At 58.1% G+C, this 26,591-nt stretch overlaps 3 protein-coding genes across 6 annotated transcripts in view; 1 reads left to right on the forward strand and 2 right to left on the reverse strand.

Annotated features, from left to right (window-relative positions):
- Positions 1-2,895: 2,895 nt before the first annotated feature.
- On the reverse strand, positions 2,896-10,468 carry LOC309595767 (sestrin-3-like). Of its 2 annotated transcripts, none has more exons than XM_082323078.1 (9): positions 10,374-10,468; positions 7,220-7,423; positions 6,822-7,004; positions 6,459-6,695; positions 6,263-6,374; positions 5,901-6,004; positions 5,229-5,419; positions 4,793-4,937; positions 2,896-4,232 (listed from the first exon to the last, which is right to left on the reverse strand). In XM_082323078.1, exons 1-9 carry the CDS (start codon positions 10,437-10,439, stop codon positions 4,143-4,145), a joined length of 1,332 nt encoding a protein of 443 aa, XP_082179204.1. In that variant the 5' UTR covers positions 10,440-10,468; the 3' UTR covers positions 2,896-4,142. The 2 variants fall into 2 exon arrangements, with proteins under 2 accessions (XP_082179204.1, XP_082179203.1); XM_082323077.1 differs by having other exon boundaries at positions 5,886-6,004.
- Positions 10,469-12,311: 1,843 nt separating this feature from the next.
- Positions 12,312-16,475, reverse strand: IL2RG (interleukin 2 receptor subunit gamma). 2 transcript variants are annotated; one of them, XM_082322904.1, is made up of 8 exons: positions 16,258-16,468; positions 14,276-14,366; positions 13,852-14,036; positions 13,569-13,711; positions 13,297-13,459; positions 13,095-13,203; positions 12,939-13,023; positions 12,312-12,835 (listed from the first exon to the last, which is right to left on the reverse strand). In XM_082322904.1, the coding sequence occupies exons 1-8, from the start codon at positions 16,346-16,348 to the stop codon at positions 12,701-12,703; spliced, it is 1,002 nt and encodes a 333-aa protein (XP_082179030.1). In that variant the 5' UTR covers positions 16,349-16,468; the 3' UTR covers positions 12,312-12,700. The 2 variants fall into 2 exon arrangements, with proteins under 2 accessions (XP_082179030.1, XP_082179029.1); XM_082322903.1 differs by having other exon boundaries at positions 13,095-13,459; positions 16,258-16,475.
- Positions 16,476-17,352: 877 nt separating this feature from the next.
- The window catches only part of MED12 (mediator complex subunit 12), a 36,751-nt gene continuing 27,512 nt past the window's right edge, over positions 17,353-26,591 (forward strand). For both annotated transcript variants that reach the window (XM_082323527.1, XM_082323528.1), the window contains exons 1-10: positions 17,353-17,515; positions 17,896-18,000; positions 18,841-19,032; positions 20,800-20,959; positions 22,295-22,470; positions 22,754-22,864; positions 23,425-23,679; positions 25,071-25,217; positions 25,509-25,608; positions 26,117-26,253. In XM_082323527.1, coding sequence (XP_082179653.1) covers positions 17,417-17,515; positions 17,896-18,000; positions 18,841-19,032; positions 20,800-20,959; positions 22,295-22,470; positions 22,754-22,864; positions 23,425-23,679; positions 25,071-25,217; positions 25,509-25,608; positions 26,117-26,253 — 1,482 coding nt within the window. In that variant the 5' untranslated portion in view covers positions 17,353-17,416. The remainder of the gene's footprint in view (positions 17,516-17,895; positions 18,001-18,840; positions 19,033-20,799; positions 20,960-22,294; positions 22,471-22,753; positions 22,865-23,424; positions 23,680-25,070; positions 25,218-25,508; positions 25,609-26,116; positions 26,254-26,591) is intronic.

Consider the following 26,591-nt stretch of genomic DNA (forward strand, 5'->3'; position numbering starts at 1 on the left):
CCAGTAGCCATTAATGCTTTTTTTGCTGATTTGAGCATTGACCTGTGACTCTTAAGCATTGACAAGGAGAGCAAAGCGCAGAGTAGATGCTAGGCTGGGACCTGGATGCTTTGGCTCGGGGTCGCTTTTGATGTGTGTGACACCATCTGCAGTAGTCATCAGGAGTCCTGCTGTGTGTCACTGAGTCTTGCTGTGTTCTGTCCTAACAGCTACGTGGGGTCAGTGCACCTTGTTTGCAGTAGGTCAGCCTTTCTTGTAGTCTTGGAGACCTCATAGCTCTCCCAAGTTGTCACCATAAGCATTTTGGCCTATGGATTAGTTGCCTGCAGAGCAGCAGTACCTGAAGCCAGTGCAAAAACTTCACCGGCTTTTCTGCTCAGCGTAGTTTCTGGCCAGAGATCCGCTTTGCCCCGGATGCTTGCTGGTTGATGAACGCTTCTCCTGTGCCACCAGTGATGGGACCATGTGTGAAAGCACAGTGGGGAAGTCTGTTGCCCTACTTCATGTGGCTTTTGTGGTGGAGTAGCTGGTATGTGGGTAAGGCAGGCTGGGGAATGGGGAGATGGTGGGCTGCACGCTGCCTGTTCCAGAGCTGTCCTGGCAGGACAGTCTGTCCCCAGCTCCCATGTACTATTTTTTCCCTCTCCACCGTTGTGGTAAGACCAGCAGCCATAGGCCTGGCTTTTAATGGGTGGGTTGTAGGAGCCGTGACAGTAACCATTGCTGCTGCGCAGCTTGCTGTTCTCTGCAGGCTAGGACACACCATTCCTCCCACCACACAGCTTGGGGACAGCTCAGCTGTTACAAAAGCAGTCCTGGCTGCGCCTGCCAGCATGCCTTTCTGCTACAGGCTGTTGCAAGAAACTTGGTGACTGCTTTGGATGTGTGCCTGCATCCTCCCCTCAGTAATTCCAGGTAAGGTCATGGTGGCCTGGCTCCCACGTGGGTGTGCTGGACATCCCGGAGGGTTCCTGCAGAGGAGAGGTACCCCGGGCTCTGGCAGCTCTCCTCCTTCCAGCCACAGAGCAGTAGAGAGGAATATCCTAGTCCGATACCTAGTCCAAGCGGGTTAAGGGTGCAGGGGGCACCAGGGCAGGGTCCTAAGAATTGAAGTTGCCAGACTCATGGTGTGCTGTGTGGCTTAGAGTCATCTGCTTACCTCAAACAGTGCAGTGCCTGTGCTGCCCTTCCCAAGAAGCCTCAAAGCCTGGGCCTCAGTGCGTGCAGCAGCTTCATAGCCTGGCCAGGCACAGGAGAGGAGCAGGGGGCATTGATAAGGTGAAGGACCAGCTCATGGGTTTCAAAAGCTAAGCTGTAGTTAGTGGTGTGGGTGTAAAACTGCCCTGAAGTGTCTGGTCAACCCTTACAGGCTCTTCCAGTGACACAGTCCCCCATACTTGAGTTATCTGCTACAAGACCTCCTTGGGACATGATAGTAACTTTGCTGGCTCTGCAGGGATGGGAGTAGATGATTGTTTCATCTCTTGCTTTCCAGCTCTGAGATCATGTGGGAATGTTTTCTTCTTGTTGGGGAGCTGAGGCTGGCGGTCCCCCATGGCTTTGCCAGCAGCTGTGCTCGTTTCTGGTCAGGGGTGATAGCCCATGGAGCCCTTTGTCTTGCTGCTGCGACCGGTGCTTGTTCTGCGAGCTGGAGCAAGCGGCAGCTGCCCCAGCTCCTGCAAGGCCAGCTCTTTGTGCACAAACAGAGAGAGATGGGGAGCAAAAGGGAACCTGCTTCACGTCTCCTGGGGACGGGCAGCCCTTTGCCCCCAGACAGCGCTGTGCTGTCACTGCCTTCTCCCTTCTCTCTCCCAGCAGCGCAGGGTGATGGTGGGTGGTGAGGATGCTGCTGCTAGCAGCATGCTGGGAGCCAGCTGCAGGCTGCGTGGAGCTGCGGATGTGCTGCTTGCTTCGGGAGCGGTGAGCCCTGCGGAGAACTGGCTGCTGCAGCTCGTCCCAGCCCTGCAGGGGACAGAGCTGCTTTCGCAGGGGCAGGGGAAAGGCTGGCAAAACAGCTGGCAGGCAGCCAGGCTGCTACGGTTAATCAGAGCGCTGCTCCTGGTGGTGAGCAGGGCACCTGATCTGTGCCCAGCCCTCGCTGGGGCTAAAGGATGGTACAGCAGTGCCTGTCCCAGTACTGCTGAGCCAAACCCGGTAGCAGGGGTCCCAGCACCAGTCATCCTGGCACCAGTACTGACTCAGCCAGTACTGCCCAGCACCAGTTGTCCTGGCGTTTTACTGCCCAGGCACCAGCTTGGCCCAGTACAAGCTGGCCCAGCCCCAGCGCAGGTTCCTCCAGCCTGTGCTGCAGGGAGGGCACCTGCAGCGTGACTGGGGAAAGAGCTGGTCCTGGTTTCTGGCCTTGCTCACCAAGCATCTGCTTGTGAGTGCAAGCAAAATGCTGCTTCCTCAACTGCAGAAGCAGCGCCCACACCTTGCCCACCTGTGGCCAGGTACCTGCCAGAGGAGAAGCCAGCTCCTTCCTCTGGCACCCTCCTCCTTGCCAGAGCACTGCAGCCCCTTGAAAACCTTCCCTCTTTTCCTGTTGAACATGCAACACTGAGGGAGTTGCTCATCTGAGCTGAACAGGATGGGTCCAGCCTCAGTGACCAGCTGCTGGCCCTGGACCAGAGCTGTCTGGTCCCGCCGCAGCTGGGAACATTGGGTTTCCTGGAGCTGGAGCCATCCTGGGGCCGCAGTCAGCCGGGCCCTGCTGTGCTGCCTTCAGAGTGGCTGTGTAAGTTTGGATCCCCTTTCCAACATCTGGCAGAAATAAAGCACGCATCCATGTCAAACATAATATATTTATAGCAAAAATAGGCTTTTTCTGTAGCTTTCATACACAAGGTTTTCTCCCCATACATTTATGCAGTAAACAGGTCGACTGAAGCAGCGTGCGCTGGGCTGACTCGACGGCTGCCCTTGCTTCAGGCTCCCACTTATCACAGGTAGCCTCATTCCCCTTTCGCGGCTGCTCTCTGGAGCCTGCGCCAGAGCCCTCGTACCTCCCCAGCCAGGGGCTGCAGCATGGGCAGGGAGCAGCCCTGGGACGGGGGGAGCAGTGGTGCGTGCTCCCGCCCGCCGGGCAGAGGGCAAGGCTGGTGCACGGGCTGCCACTGTTCAAACGGGGACAGCCTAGGGAGTTCCCCCAGCCCAGGTTCAAGGAGAAGCTTCCCGTAGCTCACCTGTGCTGACCGCAGGCTCCTCCACCATGCTGTTAAGCAGCAAGTGACTGGGCACAGGACCTCAGCCCTCTCACGGTGGTAAGAAGATTCAAGCCACATTAACTCACAAAGCCTCCTGTGTTCCCCCTGCCCCTCCACTGACGGGAGGCAGAGGAGGGGCTTTGGGGCAAGCTCCTCGAGGACTGCCCAAAGTCCCCTGCAGAAACCTCCAGAGCCTGAACGCTGTCAGAGACCTTCTCACCTCGCTGTCAGAGAAGGCAGAGCACTCGGGCACCCTGCCAGCAAGAGCTTCACAGTTTGGAGTTTGCCTGGGTCATTGCTTTTCCATCCCAGAGAGGTTTGGCACATAGACCTAAAGGGCAGGACACATAGGCAGCAAGCGCATCCCCTTCCTGTCCTGTCCTGGGGAAGGGCCCTCGCTCGGAGCCAGCGCTCCTCCCCGCCTGACCAAGCAGCTTGGAACATTGCACCGCGCCCATGAGCTGCCCGCGCTGTTCCCAAGCGAGATGCATCACCCCAACGAGGCCAGGTGCCGAAGGGTGGCCACAGGGAAGGAAGCCAGCTCTCCCGTCTGCCCTCTCTGTGGCGGCCGAGGCTCCTGCAGCGCCCGGGCAAGGAGCTTCTGCTCGCAGGGGAGCATCCCTCTAAAGCAGCCCCAGTCTCCTCCCGCCCCCCTCTACCCCGCATCTTTGGCAGTCCTCCTTGGACATGTTCAAGTCTCCAGCATCACACCGACATCTCAGCAGCACGGACTTGCCTCACAGTTTGGTAATTGCACATAACGGGGCCACTCAGCGAGCCCCACGATGGGGGGGGGGGGGGGCGGGGAGGGAAGGAACAAGACAGTCAAGTAAACTAAATTGAGTAATCCCTCGCCGTCAGTCCCAGCATGAGGGGTCACGCACGAGTCCAGGGAGAGAGGATGCTGCCCGGCCCTGCCACAGTGCAGTTCCCCGTCTAGGAGATCATGTACTGGGTGATGGCCTGCAACGCATACAGCAGCTCTGCCTGCATTCGGGCTTCCAGAATGAGCAGGTTCACGTGGACCTGAGGGAGAAGCAAGAGAGGTTCAGGCAGCTGCAGCGTGCTGCGGGCAGTGGTGCAAACAAGTGCCCACCGGGGCTAGCGAGTCTTTTGGCATGGGACAAAATGCCACCAATTTTTCCAGCAGAGGCAGCTGCCCTTTCCCCCTCCTCCAGCCCTGCAGGCTGTGGCTGCCTCCCCAAGCCACGTGCTGGGGAGTCCCTGGCACACTTGGCACCAGCATGCTGGGCTGGCACCGGCACAGTCCCTGCCACCCACAGCAGCCGCTCCTGCGAGTTACAGCTGGACCGAGGGCTCGCCTGGAGACACTCACTGATGGGGTAATGGCCTTGGAGATCCCCACGCTGGCAGTGGCCCCTGTGCTCGTCACACTGCAGGCAGCCCCACGCCACGCCAAGCCCAACTCCTTACAAACAACCAGTTTCCACTTCCCCCCCACCTGCCTCAGACTGGTTTGGTGGCTCAAAGGTTTCCCGTACACCCCCCAAAGCACTCCAGCCTGCAGCACCTGCCCACTCCCGGCCCCACCGCAGCCGGTCAGAGCCAGGGGCTGGCTGTCCCACCTTTTCACTGTGCTTGAACTGCTTCCAGAACCTGTCAAACATTTCTGGGTTTGTCTTCTCTGGGTAGCAGGTTACAGTTTTAATGTAAACTTTGAGCATTCGCTCCAGGAGCTGATTCACTTCTGCGTAGTCGTAGTCATCGTACCTGCGGGGAGCACAGGGGTGAGTCATGGCCAGCACCATGTCCGTACAGAGCACCTGGCCCGTGCTCTGTCCGGGGCACAGCACAGCCGTGGGGCAGGGGGACACATGGCAGCGGCCACCAGGCACTGAAGCCCCTTTGAGCATCTCTTTCCTGCCTGGCCCAACATCCAGGTAGGCAATTCATCTCTGTCTCTTTTCCGAGCCTATCTGCAAGACAACCCAAGTGCCCTACCCTCCTCCTGCCTGGATCAGCTCAGTTTTCTCCCCTGGACCACGAGGCTGCTTTCCCTACCTAATGCCAAACATGCAGTGGATGTAGTTCCAGATGCCCCGCTTGAAGACAGAAGGTTCACAGCCCTGCCTTTTGGCCATGGCACTGCTTTGCAGACCATCCACCATCCGAAACTTCTCATCCAGGAGATGCCCAATATCAGAGTAGAGCCGGTTGACCAGCGAGAAGCCATGGTCTTCCCAGGAGTAATCCTGTTGAGCACAGCAAGAGGCTTTCGCAACTGCAAAAAAGGAGCCCAGGGCACGTTCCCAGGAAGAAGGGCTGGAGACCTCAGGATGCAGCAGAATTCAGTAGGTTTGCTGTGGGGGCAGCTCTGCCACGAACCACAACATCCCTCATCAGGCCGCTTTTGAATGATTTTGACCCTTGCCTCCATGAGGGCGATGTGAAGAAACTGGCAGTCCTTGGGGACAGAAGTCACCAGTCACCTCCCTCTCCCCAAAGCTAGTGGGGCAGGTCCCCTCTCAGAGCTGAGCTTCCCCGCTTGGGCATTCTGCAAAAGCGGCTGCACCAGATCCAGGCTGCATGAGCACCCCGCGACCGCCCGCTCCCCACCAGGAGTGGAGCGGAGAGGAGCGGACAGGAGAAGAGAGGAGCAGACAGGAGCGGAGCGGAGGCAGCCCGGGCTGCTGCCCGCTGAGAGAGCAGGAACCTCACCTGGATTCTGAATACCTGCGTCTGATCCTCATCGCGCCGGGCAAAGTCCTGGTATCCGAAGTCAGGGTCCTGCATGTAGCATGAAAGATTGGTGGCACTGGTGACTTCCCCATCAGTATCTGCGAGGAGAGAGCCCCGCAAATGGGTCAGAGCAATGCTCAGCTGCCCTGTTCCCAGCTGCAGCCGGCGTTGAAAGCTGAGCCTTGCTGTGCCTCTTTGGGAAGTGCCACTGCCTTCTTCCCCCTCCCCAGCATCCCAGGAGCCCCTCTCCAAACCGTACATCACAGAAAACAGAAGTATAGAGATGGGCGAGCAACACCCAGGTATGCCACAGGAACTCCCGTCCTGCACACCCACCTCCGCTTCCTGCTCCTCACCTTCCTCTCGGTCCTGCTGCAGCAGCCTCGTCTCCTCCCTGCCCTCGGTCTCCACGTGGATCCGCTGCATGCGTTCCCGGAGGGAATCCAGCTCCATGCAGGAGTCCAGGGACTGCACAGAGACAGGCTCGGGGGTGAGGGCAGCGGTCCCAGCCATGCCCCCCGTCTCCCCGTGGACCCACACTCGGGGCCTCACCCGCTTGCGGTTGATGCAGAGCAGCTCCTGGCTGCAGCCATTGCCAGCGGTGGCTTCGCAGAAGCACTGGTTCCCAGGTGACAAGGGCTTCAGAGAGCCTCGGCCCCCCAGCCCCTCGTCCTGCTCACAGCCACAGCCGAAGACAAAGCTGGCGAGCGCATGGCAGTGCGCCAGGAGGACGACGGCGTGCACCAGCTCCGCCAGCGACCAGCTCCACTCACTGATTTTCAGCAGCTTCTGCAGGACACGAACAGACCAGCGATGTGATGCGGGCAGGCGGGCAGGGTGCCGGCACCGCCTGGGGATGCTGCTGTCCCTGCCACCACCGCCCTGGTCCCTGGCTGATAGTCCCTCCCCCAATACCTCAATGTGCTCCTTGGTGATGAGCCATGGCCGGTGTGCCAGGATCTTGTTGATCTCGTTGAGGTTGCGGAGTTTGGGGGGGATGAACTCGAGGCCACGCAGCCACTGGGGATCGCCCCCTGCCCGCAGGAACTGCAGCACGTGCAGGTTCACCAGGTACCGGCACTGGTGCCGGGCAGCTGCCTGCAAGAGCAGCACATCAGCATCCCTGCACCGCACTGGCAGGACAGGCGTCCTAGGGACCCTGTGCCCACCTCTTGCCCAACCTCCAGGACAGCATGATTTTGGCCTCTGCAGAGAAGCCTGTGGCACAGGCAGTCTGGTGAAGGGAGAGCGGGGAGCCTTGCGGGCCTGAGCAGAGCCCCCCATCCCCTCCAGCATCTCCCAGCGGGGCTCACCATGATGGCGATGTAGTGCCGGCAGTCAAAGGGCAGCGGGCCATCCATGTGCATCAGGTAGTGCTGCGTCTTGAGGAAGCTGTCGAGGTACTGTGGGTGGTAGCCCATCTGCTGGGTCACTGCCTCCAGCCGCCCACGGCTCGCCAGCACCTTCACAAAGAGGAACTGGGGGCGCTCGGGGTCGCTGCCAGACATCTTCACTACCTGCGGGGAACATGCTCTGCTTAACTCTCCCCGGAGCAGCCCCCGCTGCTGCAGCCCACCCCAGCCAAGCCCAGGCTCTGCAAGGGGCTGGGAACCCCTCTCCCGGCTCGGTGCTCCCAGAGGGACATCACCAGGTCAGAAGCCACCACAGAGTGCACGGGTCAAAGAGCTGGGCAGAGCACGGCCCAGCACGGTCACTGCTAGTGGGAGGACAGGCTGCAAGAAACACAGGTTGGTCTCTGCCTAGGAGAGGGCATTGCCTGGTGAGCAGCAGCAAAGGGCAAACTAGGAGTGATGTTTCCTTGCAGCCTTAGAGGCAGAAGGCAAGGCCGGAACAGGAGAAACATGACAGATGAAAGACCTCCCAGAATGGAGCAGTCCATCAGCCTTACTGCCAGGCCCCTGCACCACCAGCACCGAGCCCTCCCGCCCAGCACTGGGACAGGGGGAGAGCTGTGGGGCCAGCTGAGCTGCTCCCAGGCTCCTACCCCAGCAAGCCAAGGGGCAAGCAATGTCCTGGCATCCACCACATGGTGGGGAGCACATGGAGGGGCTTGGAGGTCTCCCCACACACTGCCCAAGGCGACAGCATGGGAGCAGGTCCCACAGCACACGGGTGCACGGCACAGCTGGCACCGGGTGTGCCCACCAGTGAAAACACAGACAGGCAACTTGGCGAGGGGGGTCCATACGTCCCCAGCAGTGCCCGCCCCAGCCCTGCACCAGTGTCCCAGCCAAGCACAGCCCCGAGCCGCACTGCCCCAGTCCCTCCCGAGAGGGTGGTGGGAGCAGAGGGTGGGGATGTGCAAAAGGCACCCGGGCAGCTGCTGGCACCCAGCGGCCCTGTTCCCACACCTCCCACCCGACAGCGGGGTCTGCACCCACAGCCTGCCCGTCCCGAGGCACGGGTGCAGCAGGTGCTAACCCTTATCACACAGAAAGCCACGGCTCCCGCTCGCGCACGGGAGCCCAGATGCAGAGGATGCGCCTCCCATCCAGGGCTCAAACCGAAATATCCCTTGGAGCAACTGGCCCTGCTGACGCTGCCATCATCTTCCTCCCACCTGTCTCTCTGGTGCAGTCACCCAAACGCCGGTGATCAGGGCACAGCAACCACAGTGGCACAGCAGCAAACCAGCCCCTGCTCCGCCGTGACCCCAGGTTGTCACTGCTGGCCAGGACACACGCACAGCCCTCGGAGCCCCAACCAGGAACCCTGATGCCCCATGCACCGCACCTTGCCAGCAGCTATCTTGCCAATCGGAGGTCTGCATCAGGCCTTAATTTCTGTAGCACCTTGGTGTGGCGCCACGAGGTGACCCAGAGGGTCGGGGCAGCACCAGTGGGGATGGCAAAGCCGCGGGGCACGGAGCGGAGCACCCTGGGGTGAGGGGGAGGCAGAGCGGCGCTGAGCCGCACAGCAGCACGGAGCAGTCGCACCCACAGAGGCAGTGCAGGAAGCAGCTCTGGCTATTTTCTACTGTTCTGCACTTCTGACGAACGCACCACCGCTCAGGTGTCAAGAGATTGACTTGATGCCATTTAGAGCTTCCTCTCTGCTTCCTCTGGCCAAAAAAACTCGCAAACCCCAAATTAACATGGGGAGGGATGAAGAGCATTGGCTTCTCTGTCCCACAGGAGAAGGTGCAAACCAGAAGTGTTTGTACTGCGGAAGTCCCCTGCAAAGTCCCTCTGCTCGGGGAAGTGAGCTGCCCTGAGGACACCCATGGGGCTACAGCCACTGGTCTGCTCCTTCTGGTGGGCAGAGGTGGAGGAGCCACGGGCCCTTCTGCTCCCCCCGGGTGAAGGTGGGCCCCGGCGAGGAGCCATGTGGAGCCCACGGCTCAGCCTCCGGGGCTGCCAGCTCTCCTCGCTCTGCAAGCTGAGGTGACGATGGAGCAAGCAACCAGGCAGCCATGGCTTGGAAGGGGAGGACGAAGGAAGGTGCAGGGCAGCCCCGCACCTCTGCCCTCGTCCCCCGTCTCCTGCCTGCTCCCCACGGCGCTGGCTCAGCTCAGGGTGTCTCCTGGTGGCCACGTCCGCATTGCCCCCGGTGCCACCTTCCTCACCCTCCCCAGCCATAACCCTCCTCCTCCTCCTCCTCCCCCGCGCCCACTCGCAGCCCTGGGCGGTGGGAGCATCGCCTCCCTCCCCGGGGGGGCTTTCGTGTGCCCGAGCCCCCTGCACCCCAACGGGCCCGGGCAGGCGCTGCCGGGGACCGATGCCCCGGTGCTACCCGGCCAGCCAATCGCCGGGCAGCAGTGTGCATGTAAAGCAGGCAGGAGGATGGAGGAGCCCAGCCGGTCCTGCGCCCTGTGCCCGGGAGCAAGCCCGGGCAGCGCCGGCAGCCGCGGGAGAGGGGCCAGGGGACCCCGCCTCACTCCCCCTCCGCCCGGCCGGGCGAGACTCCGCGGTCCGCACCCCCGGGGCTCCATCCGTCCGTGAGGCGAGACCGCGGCTCCGCCGGTACCCGTGGCTCCACCGGTGATGCTCGCCGGGGACGCAGACGCGGCGGGCACCTACCGCCCGGCCCCCCCGCCCCGGCTCTCCAGCGGACGGGGGAAGTGCTGGTGCCCGCGGCAGGGGTCCCCGCGGCGGTGCCGTGCCGGCGGCCGGTAACCGGGGCCCCATTGTGCGGGCGGCGGCGGCGGCGGCAGCGCCCCCGGTGCGCGGCGCGAGCAGTGCAGGCGGAGAGAGAAAAACAAGTTTGATTGGCAGTGATGGAGGCACGGCACATCCCGCACAAAGGGGACGGGGACGCGGACGGCGCCGCCGCACCGGCACCGGGTCGCCGGCCACCGCATCGGGAGAGCGCGGCCCCGCGCACCGCCGGCGGGCGGCGGAAACGCCCTGGCCTGCTGGCGCCGCAGCCGGGCTGGGCCGGTGTCAGCGAGCAGGGCCGAGCCCGATGCTCCGGTACGGGCTCCGCTGGCGGCGGGGCGAGTCCTACCTGCCCCGGCAGCCGCTGGCACCGGCTTCCTCGGGGGTGCTCCACGCTCTGGGGACACACGATCATGGTGAGCCCGTGCCGTGCCGTGCCGTGCCGTGCCGGTGACCGGCGCCGGTCCCGCCCGCCCCCTCCTACCCCGTCCCGGCCACCGGCAGCGCCGAACCGGGCACCGCGGCAGCCCGAGCCGCGGGGGGGCGTGGCCGCCGCTCTGCCTCCGCCAATCACCGCCGCGAGGGGGCGGGGCCGCCGGCTCCTCTCCCCCCCAATCGGCCGCGAGGGGGGCGGGCGCCGTGCGCACCACGTGGGCAGGGGTGGAAAGTTACCCGTCCGTCAAGCGCGGAGGCCACGCCCACCCCGGGTAGGGGGCGGGGCGGACCTGCCCGCCGCTGGGGGGCGCTGCGGGGCCGGGGGGGAGAGACCGATCCGCGCGTCCCCTGCCCGCGTCCCCGCCCGCGGGGGGCCCGGCCCCGGCCTGTGCCGAGCCCCAGCGCTGCCCGCGCCGCTGCCCCGGCCGCCCTCCGGGGGGTGAAGCCGCCCTGCGCCGGGTCCCCTCTGTCCCCGCTCTGCCCGGGCCTCCCCCCGCGCAGAGAGCCGTGGCGCTGGGGGCTGCGGCAGGGGGGCGCGGGGATGGCGGGGCGTGAGGGGGACGGGGCCTGGGGACAGCAGGCACGGAGGTGGGGCAGCGGGGCACAAGGGGGACAGGGCGTGGGGCCGGGGCAGCTCCTGTCACGAGCCCCGCATCCACCAGGTGCTGGAGGCCGCAAGGGGGAAAGGTGCCCTGGGCAGGGCTGGCCTCTGGCTGGCAGCGTCCCCCCGTCCCCAGGGCAGAGGTGGCCTTGGTGAAGGTGGGCAAGGCTGCACCGGCCGCCCTGGGGGCCCTTACGCTCCCTGGCCTCGTGCCGTGGAGGGCAGTGTCTCCGTGTCGGGCGTCCTCTCCTCCAGCATCTTCGGGGTGCCGCTCTGCAGCCGCAGGGCCTCTGCTGCCAGAGGTGGGGCTGGGGGCTCCACGGCAGCCCCCAGCCCCACCGCCGGGCCCCCACGCCTGTGCCCACCCGCCCCACTGCTCCCCATCCCTGTCCCCTCGCCCACCTGTCAGTGCTGGGCTGGGGTGCTCCAGGAGGGGCGCGAAGGACCAGCACGAGTGCTCCTCCTCGGTCCCTGGGGGACGGCCCTGCGGTCGCTCCCACCTGCTGTGCCCCACCGCCCTGTGCACTGCCCGGACCCCCAGGGACCGGGGGGCTCTGCGTGCCTGGACACCTACCAGGTGCTCTGAGCTGCACCCTGCACGCTGCAGTAGGTGCTGCGCGCCCGGAGGAACTCGCTGGTCCTATCGCTCAGGTTGGGCAGCTGGAACAGCAGCTTCGGGGTGTCCAGCTCGTCACACAGGTCAATGACATCTGGAAAAGCTGGGTGGGGTGGGCTGCCAGCGTGGTGAGCCAGGGACCCCCACTTCACTGCTGCGCCCACGCCATGGGGAGCCTTTGCAGCATCCCACTGGAGATGGGACAAAGCGCTGGTGCTGCTGCAAAGGCTGGGGGGAGCTGCAGCCCCGCAGCCAGGGCTCACCAGTGTTGGGGACCCCCACCATCCTCCCCATGTAGGAGAGCAGCCGTGGGATGGTACAGTTGGTGTTGGCCAGAAAGTTGTGGTCATCTGCAGGGAGAGGGACGGTGGCTGAGGGCAGCAGGCAGCCCTGTCAGTGGCCACAGAGCCTGGAGGACGAGCCTGCCACCCAGCGAGGCCACGGCACATCCCCGCTGTGCCTGGGAGCAGGCAGCCGTGGGATGGCCAGGAGGGGACTCACTCCCGTGACTGATGTAGATGGACATGCTGCCACTGTGAGCCCAGGGTGGTGGTACTGGGATGGTGGGGCTGGGACTGCAGGCTCCACTGGCGCTTCCCCCAGACTCTGCAAGACAATCCCAGACTGGCCCCCAGCGCAGCAGAGCTTTATTGCATCAGGAAACCCAGGCACAGATGAAGGATCGGCGAGGCCCCGGGGTACAGCTGGGCTTGCCCAGTGCCCCGGGGGCAGCAGCCTTTGGGGCCGGGGGTGACAAGGGTGGCTTGGCCCCTTTCGCCCTTGGCACTCCTCAGCCCCGGTCTCCCCATTGGCTGGCCGGTGGCTCCTGCCTGCTCGGGCTGGGGGTCCTGGGCATTTGGTGAAGGCAGGGTGGGATCTGGGAGTGAGGTCTGCGGGGCAGTGAGGTTTTGGGCAAGCGGGGGTACAGAGAGTGTGGGGTGCAGGGGTGCAGGAGTGCGTCACACTCCCACATGGCTGTTCTTGGTGGGGCTGTGCTCACGGGGGGCAGCCAGGGCCCCGGGCGTCACAGATGGTGGTTGCTGTTCTCCCAGAGGGGCTCATACGTGTCCTTGGGGGGCAGCTCGCTCACGTAGCAGATGTTCTCGCTGTAGTTGGGCTTGAAGCTCTCCATGACATCTTTGGGGACTCCGGCCCATTCCTCCAGGGAGCAGAGCAGGGTGAGAGGAGCCACCACCCATCCCAGCCCCAGCCCCGTGGGGCAGGGGGTGACCCCGGGGCAGGGGTGCCCACAGCTGCCTTACCTGGAAGTTGCCGTTGTGAGTGATGAAGAGCTCATCAAAATTCTTGCTGGGGTTGGGGATTCGGGGCATGAGGATGACCCACACCCTGTGCGGGAGAGACGTGTCGGAGGGGAAGAGCCCCAGCGCTGCTACCCCCCACCAGCCCCTCACGCTCACCTTTCCATGCGCACCAGCAGGACGACAAGGACCAGCAAGAGCAGGCAGGAGGCAATGGGGATCAAGACTGTGTGGATCCAGAACCAGTGCAGCTGCTCCTCCGCGGCACCTGGAAAGAGCCGGGGTGACACAGGCCATCCCTCGCCTCCTGAGCCCCACCTGCCCCAGCCCATCCCACCGCACCACAGCCCCCAGGACCTACCCTTGCTGGTGGAGTTGCTGCCCCAGACCACGGGAACACTCCACTCACTCCAGAGCTGGGTGTTGCCGCAGTAGCTGTTGATCTTGCTGCGCACGTAGAAGGTGTAGTACTTCTCGTAGTCCACGCTGGGGAAGGAGAAGATGTCTCCTTTCACCCGGTGCTCCTGCAGAGAGACGTGGGCCATGCGATGAGGGCTGGCACTGCCATGGAGGCTGGTGCACAGCTCATCCCCAGGCACAACCGCAAGGGTGCCACATCCAGGGGGCTCTCACCGTCCAGCTGGTGTCCTTGTTGCTCTTGTACTTGACAGCGTGCTCCAGACAGTGGGCTTTGGGGTACGGGGAGATCCAGGTCAGCTCCAGCTGGTTGCTGCTTGTGTTGCGGACGGTCAGGTTGACAGGCGCCTCCGGTTTCACTGCAAGCAAGGTACAGGTGATGCCCGGTGAGTGCCATCCCCACACCCCGGTGGCCCTGCTGCCAGCCAGGACGTGATGGGGCTGCCCTGGGGACCCACAGCCCCGCAGAGGAGAGCGGGTGCCTCCCACCACTTCGTACCCAGGTCCTGCAGCTCCATGCGCTCGCTGGGGATCTCCAGGGTCCTGCCACCAAGGCTGGCATTGACGAGGACGCGGAAAGACTGGAACTGGATGATCTCGCTCTGGTCGAAGTGGCAGCCAACGCTGACGCCCTGATCCTGCAGGTAGTGCTTGCACTCCACCACAGGAGACCTGTTCTCATACCTGTGCCGCAGTGGGTTACCGGGGCTCCCCGAGACCCGGCACACCCCAGCCTTCTCTGGGACCCCTCTCCCCAGCACATCCCATCCCGCTTGCCCCAGAGACAGAGCCCCCCCCACCCTGGCCTCGGGGAAGAGGAGCAGGCTGATGCTGGGACCAGCAATGCTGGCAGTAGCCCCATGCACAGGGACCCAACGCTGGACACCCTGCTGTGGGGCTGGCCATGGGGCAGGGGCACCTACCAGTAGTAGAGAGAGTAGTTGGCTGTGAGCGTCTCTCTGCTCCCCCACGTGCAGGTCATGTACTCCTCATTGAAGAGGACACACTCCACCCCTGCAAGGGACAAACACCGCTGGGCACCGCACCAGGGCCCGGGGGTGCACCGGCGAGACACAGCACGTGCCAGGAGTCCCTGCACATCCCAATCAGCCTTCCTCTGTGTGAGCCAAACAAGCCCAGCTCTTCCTGGCGGAGCTGCAGTGCAGCCTGCCTGCAGTGCCAGGCGCTCACCATCCTGTTCGCACGTGCTGTGCCGGTGATGCCTGGCTGCCAGCAGCCCCACATCTTCCTCCAAAGGACTGCTGGCCAAGCAGCTGTCCCTCCCGCAGCCATGCCATCAACTTCTCTTGCTTCAGACATCCTGCTTCACCCCGATTCCTCCATCTGCTCCCCTTAGTCACCCCGCGGCCGCTGTTTGCAGCTGTGCGCTGCGGGACAGGAGAGAAACCTCTCCCTGCCAACCCATTTTGCTTGTTCCATGAGAAAATTGGGGGGGTTCTGGGATTTGTGCCTGATGTCTCCATCCTGGCTAAATTAATCTCGCTGTTACCCTTTTGCATGGTGCCCATGTGTCCCTGTGTCTGGGTGATGGGGGCTATGCTGGGCTGTGCTTCCCACCACAGCCCCTCTGCCACGGGGCCAGGAGCCGAGCCCCGGCATTTTGATCTCTGCAGGAAACACCGCTGAGCCCCGGGAGGCCGAGCAGCCGCTCCAGGCGCCTACGCCGGCTCCTCTGCCCCCTCCTTCCGCCACGCTGTGCCAGCCTGGTCCTGCCCACGCAGCCGGAGGCCACATCCTGGGCTGGCTGGGGGCTGCAGGGCCACCAGGGCAGTGCTGGTCCCCGCACCGGGCATTGCACCGCAGTCTGCTCTGGCAGCCGCTGGCACAGCTCGCTGTGGGACAAGCTCCTCCGATGGGCTGAGGCACCTCGCAGAGCCCTTGCAAGTGCCAAACCAGCTGCTGGCGGCTGAGAGCTGTCCTGGAGGCTCCCAGAAAATGTGATTTTTCCCCCTAAAAATCAGGCAATGGGACACCGGGTCCCTTCCGAGGTCCAAACCCATCAGCCAGTGCTGCGGGGGCAGGAGAAAGCCAGAGCTGGGCTTTTCTGGGTTGTAGTGTAACATGACACAGCAAACAGGCGCTGCACTCCAGCTGTTTCAGCGCATGGAGATGGAGGGCACCTTCCCAGCAGCCCAGGAAGTACAGAGGGGCTGTGTTTCCACGGAAAGCCAGTGTTTTACTGACAGCCAGCCAAGAAGTGGTTTTTTTCTCGGAAAATGACGGCTGGGGTGAGGGTGCTGGGTGGAAAGAGGAGCCACTGTCCCCTGTCCCTTGTCCCCTGCCTGCGCACAGCACCGCTGACGTGACTGGGATGCAAAGGGCAGCTGGCGCAGATCTGCCGGCTGCCGCCCTGCCTGGCTGATGCACAGGGCCGATAGCATCTGCGCATCACATCCTGCCACTGCCCACCACCCCGGCCCGCCACTGGGGACCCCCATGGCCAGGGTCCCTCCCAGCAGCATTGCCTGCACGGCTGGCAGCCCCAGGGCCAGCAGAGCTGTGGAGCTGGGAGCCATGGGGCCAGTAGAGCCATGGGGCCAGGAGCCGTGGGGCCAGGAGAGCTGCAGGGCTGGTAGTCATGGGGCTGGTGGTGCCAGCGATGCTCCAACGCCAGGGCGGGAGCCAGGACACTCAATGGGGCTTGCTGGCACAGCCTGGCTCTCCCAGCAGCCCCACTGCAAGGGGCCATGTAGGTGCCAGGCGTCATGGAGTGCATCGGGGGGTCGCGGGGTCTCTGGTGCACGCCCCAGCGGCTTGCCAGCCCACGCAGCCCCACGTCCTGTCCTCCACGCCCGCCATCACTGGGGAGCCACATCCCTCAGCCCCACCACCCATGGGACACTGCAGCTTCCCGCTCCCCCCCGGGGTCCATGTGCCCCCTTACCTGGGGGGCTGTGGGCAGCAGCAAGGTAGGGGCTCAGGCCACAGACGAGGAGGAGGATGATGGGTGCGAGGAAGGTGCCGGGCACCGCCATGGCGGGGCGAGCCGTGGGGTGCGTGCGAGCGGGCCCCGCGCACAGCCCACTGCGCAAGGCTGCCGGCTTCCGCACCCACGCCACTTCCTGCCCCACGGCACCGCCCGCTGCCAAGGGGCCCACCCCACACCGCGCCCCATGGGTCTCTCCAGTGGGGACCGTGGCTCACTGCCCCGGCACCCTGCGGCTCACCCCCACGGGGTCCCACGGCTCACTCCAACAGGGTCCCATGGCTCACCCCAGTGGGGCCCCATGGCTCACTCCAACAGGGTCCCACGGCTCACCCCAGTGGGGCCCCACCACCCTTCCGACCCAGGCCCCACAGCTCACCCCTCCGGGCCTCACCGGGGACCCCCCACTCCATCCTGCCGTGTTCCCACGGCTCACCCCGCCATGCTGCAGGGCTCACCCCCACGAGGCTGCCCCCCAGGAGCAGGGCCAGTGCGGCAATCCCGACCCACGGCCTGACCGTGGGTGTGCAGGCCTGGGTCCCTGAGAACTGGGCAGAACTGGGAGTCACTGGGGCAGTCCCGGGGGCAGCGCCGGGCAGACGGTGACAGAGGGGCTCATGGGGGCAGGTGCAGGGAGCGGGGGGCAGTTGCGGGAGGTGGTCGCGGGGGCCAGCGATGGTGCCAGCGGCGGGGGCAGTGGCGCGGGGCCGGTCGGGGGCCGGGGGCCGCCGGGGCCGCCGTCGCGGGCAGCGGGGGCAGCCGGCGGCCGTGGGCTGCGGGGCGGCCCCGGGGGCGACGGCGAGTGGCGCCGGGGGTGGCGGTCACGTGACCGCCGCCAGGGGGCGCCGCGCGCCCCTCGGGCCGCCCCGTCCCTCTTCGACACTTTCCGCTGCCGCTCGGCGCGGGCTCGGGCCCTCCCGGCGTCGCTCGGGCCTCTTCGTCCTTCCTCGGCGCTGCCTCGGGACGCTCCGGCTCCCCTCGGCGGCGCCCGTGACCGCGGCGCGGCGCTCGGGCCTCTCCGGCGGCGCTCGGGCGGCCCCGGCGCAGGGCGCAGGCGCGGGCGGCCCCGGCGGTCCTTGTTGTGGCCCGGCCGCCTCTGCCCGCCGGCCGGCCCGGGATGGCGGCCTTCGGCGTCCTCAGCTACGAGCACCGCCCGCTCAAGCGCCCGCGCCTCGGCCCGCCCGACGTCTACCCGCAGGACCCCAAGCAGAAGGAGGTGCGGGGGCCGGGCGTGCGGGGGGACGCGGGACGCGGGGCCGCCGTGCCGGGGCTGGCGGTGAGGAGGCCCCGGGGGTGCGCCGGGAGCCGCCGAGCAGGGGGTGGGGAGCCCGGCGTCCCCGCGGGGGCCGGGCGTGAGCGGCCGGGCCCCTGGGCTGTGGGTGGGGGGCCTGGCCCGGGCACCCGCCGTTCCCGTGTCCCAGCGCTCGCCTGGGGCGCTGCCCCGCCGCCAGGGCCCGGGGGAGGCCGGCTGGGACCCGCCGGGCCCTCGCCGTCCCCTGTCCCCCCGCTGGCTGAGCAGACGTGGTGGGGAGAGAGCTGCGGGCCTTTGGCGTGGAGGGGCCTCGCCGGGCCCTGCTCATCGTCCTTCCCCTGCAGGATGAGCTGACCGCTCTGAACGTCAAGCAAGGCTTCAATAACCAGCCAGCCGTCTCTGGGGACGAGCACGGCAGTGCCAAAAATGTCAATTTCAACCCGGCGAAGGTGAGAGCTATCAGGAGGGTGTGGGGGTTTGGCAGGGCCTGGTGCCTGTATGGGCAGGCTGCTGGGTCCTGGACAGTCCTGGGTCTTGTTCCTTCCCCATCTCCAGAACCAGGAGACCCTCCCCCTTAGGACAGGTGTTTTAGAACCTAACTCTCTGTCCCTGTAAAAATCAATGATGTTCTGCATTCTTTTGGAACTGTGTCCTCCCTCTGACAGAGCAGGTTCTTGTCTTGCTCTATACATCTTAGGGACAGGTCTGTATCTGCAGTCTCTGTTAAACCAGCATCTAGAATTTGTTGTATTCTGCAATTGAAGCAGAAGACTAGGATATCAGAAACGAGAAACTTTTTTCTTATTGGTTTGGTTACATTATGGCCATGGTAGAAGAGAAGTAAGATTTCTCGAAACATCTGGCAATTTAAATGTGGGAGTTACATAACAAGCTTCAACTCCATTTTTCCAGTCTCTAAAAATCAAGATGTTAACTTCCTGGTCTCCCTGACAAGAGGCCTGGTAATGACCTGGGTGGAAGGCAATCACTAAGCACAGTATATTTGTTTTCCTTGGCTGACATCTGTCCGAGAAGCCTTCTGCCTGGTTTGACAAGTATTTGTAAAGAGTTGTGTCCATCTCAACTTAAGTCCCTGCTTGGTTATTGTACGAGTTGTCTAGAAACATTCCTCTTTGCAAGTATAACAAAGGAAATTATTGGCAGGTTTTTTGTGTTTCAGAAGTTGATACTGGTGAGACTTCTGGTAGGAATGATAAATGAGATTTTAAGCACATAGAGTATATCTTTGACCTGTGAAATGTAATTCATCCTTTTTTCTTTTTTTCCAGATCAGTTCAAATTTTAGCAGTATTATTGCAGAAAAGCTGCGGTGCAATACGCTGCCTGACACGGGAAGACGGAAACCCCAGGTGAATCAGAAGGATAACTTTTGGCTGGTGACAGCACGTTCTCAGAGTGCCATAAATAACTGGTTTACAGATCTGGCTGGAACTAAGCCCCTCACTCATCTCGCTAAGAAGGTATGTTACAGGAGAGGCTGCCTGGCAGGGCGGAGCATTAATCCATTCTTGTTTCTGAAGTGTTTGTATAGTAGAAGGTTTTTACTCTTTGGAGAAGTTTCTGCTGTCTGTATCTCTCGAAGCTTTCAGCTCGAAGAGCGTATCCAGGATTTGTAGTGCACTGGCTGTAATCATCCCCACTCAAAGAACTGGTCCCTCGTCCGTTGTTTGGAGGTTGTGTTCAACTTTTCCTTTTGGCTTGTATGATATGACTGATTTATTTTAAGGTTTGGATGTTTTTCAGAAGAGCTGCTGCTATTGCCTGTGGTCTGTTGTTTAGATTAGGACCATTCTTACTGTGGAGAGTTTTTCAAGTTCTCAAAAATCAGTGAGAATTACTGGAAATAATCAGCTGAGTGAATTCCCAGACTTCTGTTGTAGTGACACTTTTCTGGTTTTAAGCTGAGAAGAGTATGTGTATTATAGCTTGGTCTCAGCCAGGCCAGAGCGTTTCTGTGCCCTGGGGTCTAGGGCTAGATTATTTCTCTGGTAGCATTGAATTCTGTAGAGTATGAAAGAAGAAAGAAGGGTCTTACTCTGCCGTTGTATCGGGCCTGGTAGCAAGGGGAGCTAACTCTCTGTCAGGGTGGGCTTATAAACAAGGAGCTTGGGAATCTAGTATGCATTGTGAAAAAACGTAACTCCCAGTTGCGAAATGGTAGCAGAGCACATAGTTTTGAAGCTGGAGTTTGTCTGGTCCTTGGTGTTCTGAGTCACTCTTGGGGAAAAGAAAGTAATCAGATTTTCCCAGAATCTGTCTCTTTATAAACTTAGTCCTCGTGTCCCTCTTTGCATGTTGGCTGTCAGCTTCTAGAGGTCACTGTGAAAGGTTGAACTTTTCAAGGCCTTCCCCAGTTTCCTGCAATGAGTTCTGTCAGTTTTCATGGACTTGAAGATGAAAGCAGCGACTGTCGGTAGCCAAGTAGTCTGTGTCTTTGTGTCTTTGAGGCATCAGAGAATAATTAGGAAGAATGTAAGAAACAGCAAGTAAGTGATTGAACCATTGGTAGTTCAGGAGCTTTGAGATACTTACCAAATGGACCTGTTCTCTGTGAATTTGTCTCATTCCTCTGTGAACACACGCAGACTTTAGCTGTCTGTAGTATCCTGTAGAAACGAGCCCCATAGCTGTACTTTTTCCTGTGATGTGTTATTGCTTCCTGGTTTGTAGATCTGCAGTCTGATGATTTCACTGGTATCCTCCCATGTTGTATCTTGAATTTTGAATCTTGGATTAATGAAGTCCTTCCTACTATGGTACTCAGTTCCCTGTTTCTCAGTCTTCTGTTGGCTACTCATGATATTACAAGACTTCTGTAACCCCTCTGTTTTGTTTACAAAATGAAGAGTCCTATCTTCATTCTGTGTAGTAGTTATTCTGTATTTCTGACTCAGTCCTTAGTCTGTACCTTTTGTAGTTGTTTATATCCTCTCTGGAGGATATCCTCAAAGCTGTTTGCAGGATTCAGGGCGTGGATTTACAGTGATGTAATTATGTTTTCTGTCTTCTTTCAATTTGTTTTCTTTCTGTTTCTATTGAAGTGCAGCTCTGGTACTGTTGCTTTCTGACCAGAGGTGAATTCTTGCAGTAGGTTTTTTTGAGAGACAGAGCAACACAGTACCTTTTCCCTTTTTCACAGCTTGTAGCGCCTACAGTGTGTGTAGTTGCTTTGGAATAGCTCCCATCTAAGTCCTTGGTTGCAATTCTCCCTCTCAATTCTGTTACAGGTGCCCATCTTCAGCAAGAAGGAAGAGGTCTTTGGTTATTTGGCGAAATACACTGTTCCAGTAATGAGAGCAGCCTGGCTCATCAAAATGACTTGTGCCTATTATGCTGCCATCACAGAAACCAAGGTGAAAAAGCGTCATGTCATTGATCCCTTCATTGGTAAGCACTTCGTGTGGAGTACTGGTTTTGTCCATCCCAGATGTTTCCTTCTCAGCCTGCTCTTGAATAGTAAGAGAGAGCCTAGAAATACATATAAAATTGTTTCCTGCTGATAAGCCCTAGTGCTCTGACATGCATAACTGTCTAAAACAACAGGGACCACCTGTGAGAGTACACTGTTAAAAAATAAGTCGTAGCAGCCACAAATACTTCCTGAGAGCCTAGCTCTTCTCTCTCCCTGTTAAGTTCTACTGTGCTCCCCCGCTGTATAACCTGTTGTTTTGGTTGGGTTTTTTTTTAAACCCTACAAAGACTGTAAATGTTACAACTTAGCAATGACTGATTAGCTTCTTCTCAGTGAGTAAGTACGTTTCCCAGAGAATTCCAGTATGTTATTCCCTGTTTGCATTTCCAATTTCATTAAGCATTACTGGATCCCATATCTAACATGCTTTGCACCCTGGCCTGCTCCAGATTGCTGTGATCTAGGAGAGCTCCCCTGGCTGTTTTGTGGTTTGTATGGCTGTGACTACAGGACCTGACCACACTCCTTTGAAAAGCAGTATAGCAGCTGAAGTCCATGGATTCCCCCCCTTCTTGTTTCTCTCTGGTATAAAAATTTCACAGGCTTCTTAGCTCTATTTCTGGAGGTTGATTGGTTGTTAGATATATTTATTCCATTTACTTTCCTGTTCCTTTGGGTGTTTGTCCTACTGCTGACCCTGTAAGTGTTGTTTGTTTCATGTTCTTGCATATTTTGCCTTGGGTTTTGCCATCTGCATTGTCCTAGAGGAGTGTAATCGTGCTGTCACTTTGTGTATCAAGTTTCTCTCTTGTACAGTTAGGTTTTAGTAAAAACAATTATTTAAAAAAAATCATTGATCATGGCTTTACACTAATATCTGAAAGAGATTAAGAACAAGTTCAGAGTTGAAGTGTTTCCAGTGTTTCTGCTGTCTGTCAGATTATTGAGGATGCTAAACTAGGCTGGCCTAACACTGCTCCCTGCTGGAAAGCCTCTTCTCTCCACCTGCTGATCCTCAACAACTGCATTTGAGGAATCTTTCTTCCCAGCTTTTCTTGTACAAAGTAACCCTGCCCCCCAAACACAGAAGTTTTTTCCACTTGTTTCCTATTTCTGTGGATGCCTCTTCCTCCCTATCACCCCCAGGCCACAAGGAAAGCTAATATTGTGGCACTCACTTTTCTTTCTTTGTCTTTCTGTCCTTTTCAAATGACAGGAACTTTTTTGGGTTTCCACCTGTGCACCAGCCTGGTTCTTTCCTGCTTCTGTTTACTACGGCACTTGTTGCTAACCTGTTTCCTCTTCTCCAGAATGGACGCAGATCATCACCAAGTACCTGTCAGAGCAGCTGCAGAAAATTGCGGAGTTCTATAGACAGCTCCCAGGGCAAGGCTGTGGTTCACCGTCTGGGCCAATGCCCCAAGAGGTGGAGCAAGCTTTGAAGCAGTGGGACTACAATGAGAAACTAGCTATGTTCATGTTCCAGGTGAGGGACTGGAGGGGGCTGCTGGGTGGGTGCATAGCAGAGGAGGGCTAGGGGAAGTGGATGCAAATTGATTTATTTTTGTAGAATATTATCCTTCTGTGATTAGACCACTAGGGCTGGATACAGTTTTGAGATCAGTAGCAGAACAGGGGTAGTACAGAACTGTGCAAACTTCTAGAGTTGTTTCTGCTGTTAGAAAGCAAGCAGCTGCTGCTGCTCTGCCTTTCCTTAGTGGATGTTGCTTCAGCTTTTGCCTGTTTGCTCTGCCTTTATCTGTGTGCAGGATGGCATGCTGGACCGGCATGAATTCCTGACGTGGGTCCTCGAGTGCTTTGAGAAGATACGGTCAGGAGAAGATGAATTTCTGAAAATGCTCCTACCCCTGCTGCTGCGGGTGAGAAATACGTACCCAGCTTTCTTCAGGAGAGCGCTGACTTCCATTATTGTCAGTCCCCTTCCTGTCGCCTGTGAGACGATGAGCTATTTTGCACCAAGAACACTAGGGAGTGTTCCTCCGGGCATCCTTCTTGGCTCACGCAAGGACACCTTTTTAGTCCCGCTGTCTTCTGTTTTTCTCCTTTACCCTGTTTCCCTGCACTGGACTTGGTAGTCCCCGCCCATGTCATAGCTGTGATAGTTGGACTCATTGTGCACCACTACATGGAAACTGCTTTTCTTTCTTTCTGTTGCAACAGATTCTAGGCAGACCTTTGAAGCCCTGGGAAGGCTGGGTGTGGGTACATTTTGATACGAGGTCGTTGCCATAGAGCATTTAAAGGGGTTTTTTGATGCTTAGTAGCCAGTGGGTGATTGGTGGTGCTAAGGAGCTCTCTGTAAAAAGGGACTGTCTCTAACAAGGCAGTGCCACACAGTATACTACTTTGGGAGGGTCAAGGGTTTCTCTTGTGTTGCTTGTAACGAGGACGTTTCCTCCTCCCTCCCTCTTCCCTACAGTACTCTGGAGAGTTTGTGCAGTCTGCATACCTGTCCAGACGTCTGGCCTACTTCTGCACCCGCAGGCTTGCAATGCAACTGGATGGTGCTGGCGGGCACCCACCCCACATCCTGTCTGCCCAGACAGGGAACGCTCTTCCTTCAACTCCCACCCCTCAGCCAGCTGCAGGGAATCCTCCTCCCAGCCCTTTCAGTGACTTACTGCTGTGCCCCCAGCACCGGCCAGTGGTATATGGGCTCAGCTGCATCCTCCAGGTAGGTTTGAGTAGTGGTTGGTGATAGTGGGGTCAACAGGGACAGTTTATATTGTATGCCATCACAGAAAAATCATTACAGTCTGAGCCAGCAACTTCCTGAGTACAGAAATATCAGACTATGGTTGTCAAAGGGTAGGTCTTTGCTGACATGTTATAGAGCTTTTGTACTGTAGCATCAGTGCTGTAGCAGTGCCCTTGACTGACTTGCATAAGAAAAATGGTAAGAAGTAAGTCTGCAAGGACTAGAAAGCAATGTGAGGGTTATAAGTAACCGCTTTGTATTCTTATTAAGTCTTTCTTGGTCGCTTTCAGGTAAAAAAGTTTAGATTTTTTTTTCTCCTAGTTTCTGTGTGATAAACCACGTATTTTTAAATATAAAAATCATTTGGGGAGCTTACTTTAGGGAAAATATATGAGCATATACACCTCAAAGATTTGGCTGATTTGGGGTTTGAACACAACCTGCTTAAAAAGTTCAAATTGGTTAATGATGGTCTGATCTCTTTTAGTATGTCTCAGAAGAGTTCTGATACAAGATCTACAGCTCTTCTGATGTGCAGATAGTAGATAAGGCTAAGGAAGAATGAGATCTAGTGGTTGGAAGTTGGAACTGGGTAAAGTCAGGCTGGAAACAGATGCATTTCTAACAGTGTACATAATTAACCTTTGCTCAAATGTTCTCGAGATGTGGCGGATTCTTTGGTTTGAGTGTTTAAAACAGCCTTGGTTGTCTATCTTAATGTCTGGCTCCTTGTGAGCCAGAAGCTGTAGGGGTGTATCCTAGGAATCGTTCAGTGAAGTTTTGTCTGTGTTTGTGTGGGTGTCTATACAAGATCATAAAAGAATGAAAATGCATATATAATAGTATTGTTACTATAATCATTACTATAATCATACTTGTAATTATTAAATAATATACTATAATGAATTTGTGTCTGTTGACTCATATTTCTTCTAACACTTTACTCTTGATGAGGGCTCTAAGTCACTAATGTAAATGCTGCTCCTGGACCACGAGGGTTGCATTGTGCATTAACGGTGTGGGTTGTAGAAAATAAGTTCTGTTCAGAAGCAGCAGGGAGCTCTGCAACAGCATGTTGCTGCTTTTGGATAACGTGGAACTCTGGTCTTGGCTTCCTAAGCATACCTAGGGCAAGAAACTCAGTACAGCAAAAATGCTAGTTTATTCCTTTCTACTCTAGTATGGTCTTTAGCCCAAAGACTCTTTCAGAGCTTAGAACAAAAAAATCCCAAATAGTAAATATGTATACAGGATGATGAATGCCTTGGCAGTAGGATAAAGGAGTGGTTATTTCTGTAGAAAGTAATCTAACTTAATTGTTTTGACCTTGATTTGCTCAATGATGCTGACTTTTCTGTCTGTTGCAGAGTATAATTTTGTGTTGCCCAAGTGCCCTTGTGTGGCATTACTCATTGACTGATAGCAGGATAAAGACTGGCTCTCCGTTGGACCACCTGCCTATAGCCCCATCCAACTTGCCCATGCCAGGAGGGAACTCAGCCTTTACACAGCAGGTGAGCAGCCTTGAAATAAGGGAGCTCTTGTGATTCAGGATAATAGCTGTATCTTAGCTCTTTCAGGATTTTCTTTTCATGTTGTGTGATAAGCAGAGCTGGAAGTGCTGCCTCACTCCCAAGGAATTAACTGCTCCCATTCTGCCATAAGCAAGACAGTGATGTCCTTGGAAGACAGGCAATATTTAACCTTGAGTAGAATTACTGTCATGTTCTTTGTTTTCTGGTAACTTTGTACACAGGGCTTCCAAGGCATCCTTTTATATGTTTACACAAGTCCATTGCTTTTAGGTTCGGGCAAAGCTGCGTGAAATTGAGCAGCAGATAAAGGAACGTGGCCAGGCTGTGGAGGTTCGCTGGTCATTTGACAAGTGCCAGGAAACCACAGCAGGTAACTTTCTGTAGGTTAAAGTTTCTCTCCCCCTGTTCCTTGTGTTACCCTGAGAATCTTCCTGTCTGGCTATTTTCTTTGGTTTTTTGGTTTTGTTTTTTTTTTTTTTTTTTGTTTGTTTGTTTGTTTTTGTTTTTTTTTTTTCTATTCGCTGCTGTTCATGTTTACTGTCAGCAGTGAAAAAAAAACCCAAGTGGCTCTTTTTCTTTCCAGTGCAAAATCTTGCATGGGTCTGTTTCCCTAGGTATAGGGGGAATTTCTGTTACAGGAAGCTGGAAATGTATGCCAGACAACTATACTCTTGTATACATGCCGTGTTCTGATGCTTTCCCCTAATGTCTGCTCTTGGCTGCTGTGAGAGTCGGGATACTAAGCTAGGTAGACCCTTGCCTGACTGGTACAGCTTTCCTTAGGCAGTCTCCTGAGCAATGAGCTCACAGAAACTTTTGTTCCAGAGTCTGTTGTACCAGTTGCCAAATATGCATTTCTCTTCTCTGTTCTCTTCTAGGTTTCACTATTGGCCGTGTCTTGCACACTTTAGAAGTTCTGGACAGTCACAGCTTTGAAAGATCTGACTTCAGCAACTCTTTGGATTCCTTGTATAACAGGATATTTGGGCTGGGTCCAACCAAAGACAGTCATGAGGTGCCTTGGGACTTTGCTGCTGGGCCCTGGTCTTGGACGTGGCTATGTTCTTGTTTATATTCCACGGTTACTGTCCTGTGTCTGCAGAGAGCTGACTAGGTAGTGGCCTTTGGCCAAGAGACGCGATCTCCATTGAAAAGGATTTCATGCAGCCTTAAGTTAGGGAGGTACTAAAGTGAGAATGGGGGGTCTGTGCTCTAGAAAGTCTACACTAATGAGTACGTGTAAGCTTGAGGGAATCCACACAGCTAACTGAGGAGAGTCTCCTGATGGAAGACATCAGTCTGGATAGCAGGCCGATGATAAAGACATGTTATGTGTCTGAGAGAAGTAAATGC

The sequence above is a fragment of the Platalea leucorodia genome (genome assembly GCF_965183815.1).
Source record: "Platalea leucorodia genome assembly, chromosome: 10".
Classification (NCBI taxonomy): domain Eukaryota; kingdom Metazoa; phylum Chordata; class Aves; order Pelecaniformes; family Threskiornithidae; genus Platalea; species Platalea leucorodia.